The 4,394-nt window shown below is 41.2% G+C and overlaps 1 protein-coding gene across 2 annotated transcripts in view; it reads right to left on the bottom strand.

Moving 5' to 3' along the window:
• LOC104123725 (phosphatidylcholine transfer protein) overlaps positions 1–4,388 on the bottom strand; it is an 8,512-nt gene extending 4,124 nt beyond the window's left edge. For both annotated transcript variants that reach the window (XM_035891619.1, XM_035891620.1), the window contains exons 1-2: positions 3,007–4,388; positions 2,504–2,621 (exon numbers count right to left, since the gene is read on the bottom strand). In XM_035891619.1, coding sequence (XP_035747512.1) covers positions 2,504–2,621; positions 3,007–3,015 — 127 coding nt within the window. In that variant the 5' untranslated portion in view covers positions 3,016–4,388. The remainder of the gene's footprint in view (positions 1–2,503; positions 2,622–3,006) is intronic.
• Positions 4,389–4,394: the final 6 nt, after the last annotated feature.

Genomic DNA, 4,394 nt, shown 5'->3' with positions numbered 1-4,394 from the left:
CAAACTAGGCTTCTGTTCATACGCCCTCCACATCAGCTGTCACCCACAAAAACACCTTCTCCTCTTCTCCAGGTTGGAGCAGCACTGGATGCACAATACTCCCAGCATTGTAAGAAGCTACAGCATTATGCTATCCACCAGAGGTCACTGGAGCATTGGTTTATTACCTTCACTTGCACTTCTAACTGCAGTTTCCCTTTTTCAAAGGGATTAAGACACTGCTTTAAAGACCTCAGTGCAATTTTTAGCTACTAATTGATCTACCTTTGTATCTTTGCAAACATAGAAAAAACACACCATAGGTAAGCCATGTCCCACCTGTATTTGCTTGTCTGTCAATGCTAGTGAACAGCTTCTGATCAAAGCAGAACACAGTGCATTTTAATCAGTAATCAGATTTCACTTTGCATTACTACAATAGATCACAAGTCCGTTTTATTCATAATAGGCCCAGCTGCATTTGCTGCTTTAGCAGTCAGTTATGACTGTTAAATTGTTGGGAAGTATGATCTCAATCAGGATGGTGTAGCAAGTTTCAATATTGCTCAGGCCAAGCCATTTTGTATCACACCCCAGAAGCACATGGCACCGCAGTCACTACAGTTTAGTTACGGCTTCCCTGATGAATTCGCAGCTGCAGCACAGACCAGGCATCAGAATGTCCACGTCTTCTAGATATCCAGGAGCCTGCTTTGGAAATAGCCAGGGTACAAACAGCCATGCAACAGCAGACTGATACCAACATTTCTGAGGTCTCAGGCAAACCCTTGGCAAGAACAGATCAAAGCACAACCCTCTGAAGTACTCCCAGGAATCTTGTCCATACCTGCGTCCAGTCAGGCCTTCAAGAAGAGTTCTGCTGAACAGAACTAGAGGATAGAGATTAGCTCCTCCTATGCTTAGTGCAGGAGCAGTTACCTCTTCAACTAAAAAGGCAGCTACTTCTACTCTGGTCACATTTTTATTTCAATGCCAGCCAGCAGTTCAGCAGAGAACTCTTCTTTGGACTGCCATATTGCATAGCCATAAGAGCAACAATGAATACATTAAAGCAAATAGCAAGAAGGCTCTGAATGGAAGTTCTCTGTTTTTTCTCCCTAAATATGAAAGGAGAAAAAAACAAGCTTATGTAGTTTACATGGAAAATGTTGGCTAGCACTATTTCATATGTACAGTTCTAAAGAATGGGTGGGCTTGTGCCAATTTTTAAGCTAAAAAGAAAACGTTAGCATTGTGTTTATGCCCTTCAAGAGTTAACTTCTGTGAAACACTGGACTTGAAGTACAAGTATAAATTCACAGATGAACATATCATGGTCAGCAAGGATATAAATGCCAGGTCTGCAACATTATCTAGTTTTTAGTTTAAGGGTGTAGCTTCCCCTGACTGCTTCCTTTCTTTTCTCTAAGAAGGCATTAAAAAAAAAAAGTGTTTGTTTAAGGAGGATTCAGTTCTCCTGAATGCACTTAAATCAAATACTTCTGAAATAACTTAAGCTAACATAGTATTTCTACATCCAGTATGATAAAATGTTGAGTCCCACTCCAGCTCTGTTTCATTAATGGCAAAGTGGCCTTTGCTACAAGAAATCTATTGCCCATTTTGACAAAATTGACACTTACTAATGAAGACATAGCTCCCTAAGCTTGACCAAGTACTGACACGAGTCAAGTATGGGGTTCTCTGCACTAATACAGCCAAAGGCATTACCGGTAATCATTCACCATAGAGCTGTCGTAGACTTAACAAGCACAACATTTAACAATTCTTTTAACACTGTTCTTTGTTCAGCAAAACACTTTGACCATCTTTCAGTTTTATTGGCCTGAACTGATTTTAAGCATAGGCTTTGTTAAAATAAATGGATTACTGGATGCCTATATCAGCTGAATCCTTGCCTTATCACCACTGACTTAAGATGTTTTAACATCACATGGATATGTAGGTTCAACTCCCTCTGTCAAAGCCAATATTAAAAAAACAAAACTAAATTAGTTATTCCTTTCTCTGCAAAAGCCCGAAGTCACCAACTGTTCTCTCAATACACCCATTTCTGATTATAAAAGGTGCCAAGAACAGCCAATGCTTTCAGGAAAAGCCATTCCATCACGCATCCAACTGGTGCAAGCTATTGCACCGCTCTGCTGCAACATGCAAAGATGCACAAAAGGTGCCGTCTCCATTTCTCCCCAGAATATCTACTAAAACATAACCTAGGAATTACAACAACTAGAAGCTGCAAGGTGCTCCAGCGTAACAAGCGAAGTCAATTACGTGCTTTAACCAACATGGAAAGAATTCATTCCAGAAGGAAGCTATATGGTGATTAGATGTTAGCTGTTCCGTGTCAGTGTTTACTTGTGCGTTTGCAGAGTGCAACCATATCCCAAAAGATACTTAAGTCTGGCTGAAAGTCTTCAGTGCAGCAACTTTATAATACCTTTGAACAAAGTTTTAATGGGAAGAGTCAATGTGGACATTTAAACTGCCTAGATGAGCTTACCTTTAACATACTGATCCCATTGTTTTCTGAAATCTAAATCCATGTAGACATCCACGCACAGTTTTGGTGGACAGTCAGCAAGACCACCGAAGATTTTATATTCATAAAGTCCTGATTGCTGTGGAAACACAGTAGGGAGAGGAAAAGTCACACAGGAAAGGGAAGTACTCTGCAGCAGGGAGAACAGCTGAAGGAAGTTAGGTGGGGCACATACTACAAATTTGCTCAAGAGCTGTGAAAGCAAGTGTTCAAAAAACAATGCAAGATTCAGTCTTTAACCTCCCAACTTTTTGATCTATGCATGAAAGTTTAAGTCCAGACAGGCTGACCTGCCCGGCACAAGGGCTGTTCCTTCCCTTACACCCATACCCTTTTACTTCATAAGCAGCTCCAAAGGGAGCATGTTTCTTCACACACACACACACACACACATACCCACCCCTTTACCCCTTTCCATCTCCAATGGTCAGTGTGGACTAAATCCTGCCCACACCAGAGCTTACCAGAAGCATTCAATTGCTGTGGCAAGGTCTCCAGACCCTATGTGATGTGTTTTAAGGACGTCAGCCATTTCCAGGAGGTTACCAAGTACTCCACGACCTGGAATAAGCTTTCCAGCAAGTCGGGTATGCTTATACTTCAGGCTGCGATACAAGAATGCTTTATAATGTTTGTGCTTATATACAATGCACTACTGTATCTGCCTTGAATATTTATCAGCTATTTTCTTTCTGAAAGCAGACACTGCACCAAAGGGGTGGGGTGCAGGATATCTCCTAGGTTAATGCTTTTAATGTTTCTCTCAACATATGGAAACTCCATCTGTGCCTATAGGGCAATGCTTGTTCTATTGTTAGTACTGGTTCAGGACTAAATTAAAACAATGAGAGTATTTTGAATATACAGTGTAGGAGTCAAATTCAAGCATTCCCAAGGAAAAGGAAGGAAGGATTATACAACATTCTGTAGTGAATGGTTGATCTTTCTTCTTCCCCTCCCCTTCACAAATCAACCCTAGAAGATGAAGATTTTATGTACCAGACAGTAATAACAGGACCAAGAAGCTTAAGCTACTCATCCTCACTGGGGCTTCACTGAAGCATCAATCTCTAGCTTCAAACCTGAACTGTTCAGCACATGTGCAGCCCCATGTGCTGAGGTCATCTTTGTAAAAGGCATCAACATTTTTATTTTCACAAGAAAAATGAATTTTGAAAATATCACACCTGAAATTGAGCTGGGACCCAACAGCTTGTCTTGCTATTGCCAGTTACCATGCCCATGCTGTAAATGGGAACTATTTACCACCAAGAAAAATCCCAGGTGTACGAAGGGACTTTTTTTTAAAAAAAAAAAAATTTAAAAAAATATTCCCTATCCTGTCTTGCCTTTCACACAGACCTGTACGTTTGCTTTACCTGCTATTTTTTCCTAACATGACCATACCCAAAATTATTTTTTTGGAATAAAAATACAAAATCTTTGTGCAAAGCACAGCACGAAGTCCAGGTTTATAATGAGTTGAGAGGTAACTGTGATCACAGAGCTAAAGAAAGAGGGTGTTTATATGGATTCCAAAGTCATTATTAAATCATAGATCTGCAGCAGAATGGAAACATTCACTGTGTTAATCACAAGTCAGTTCTGCAGGCCTGAACTTCTGAATTTCTTAAGAAAAGTAATTCCCCCCCAAAAGGGGGGAATTTCATTCCAACCCTTTCTGAACTACCTCCTGGTTTTAGCGGGAGAAAGGTGGAAAATCAGTTTGGAGGGATTTTGGAGAGAGGGAGAAGGAAGGGAAGCGGGAGTCTGCAGATCAGGAGGACGCTCTAACACGGGGAGTGCTCGGGGCCAGGCCCCTCCTCCGCCACACGCGGCCCTCCGAGGGGGC

The sequence above is a fragment of the Egretta garzetta genome, unplaced genomic scaffold, assembly GCF_000687185.1.
Source record: "Egretta garzetta isolate BGI_Z169 unplaced genomic scaffold, ASM68718v1 scaffold213, whole genome shotgun sequence".
NCBI lineage: Eukaryota > Metazoa > Chordata > Aves > Pelecaniformes > Ardeidae > Egretta > Egretta garzetta.
This window is presented reverse-complemented; position numbering and strand designations above follow the sequence as displayed.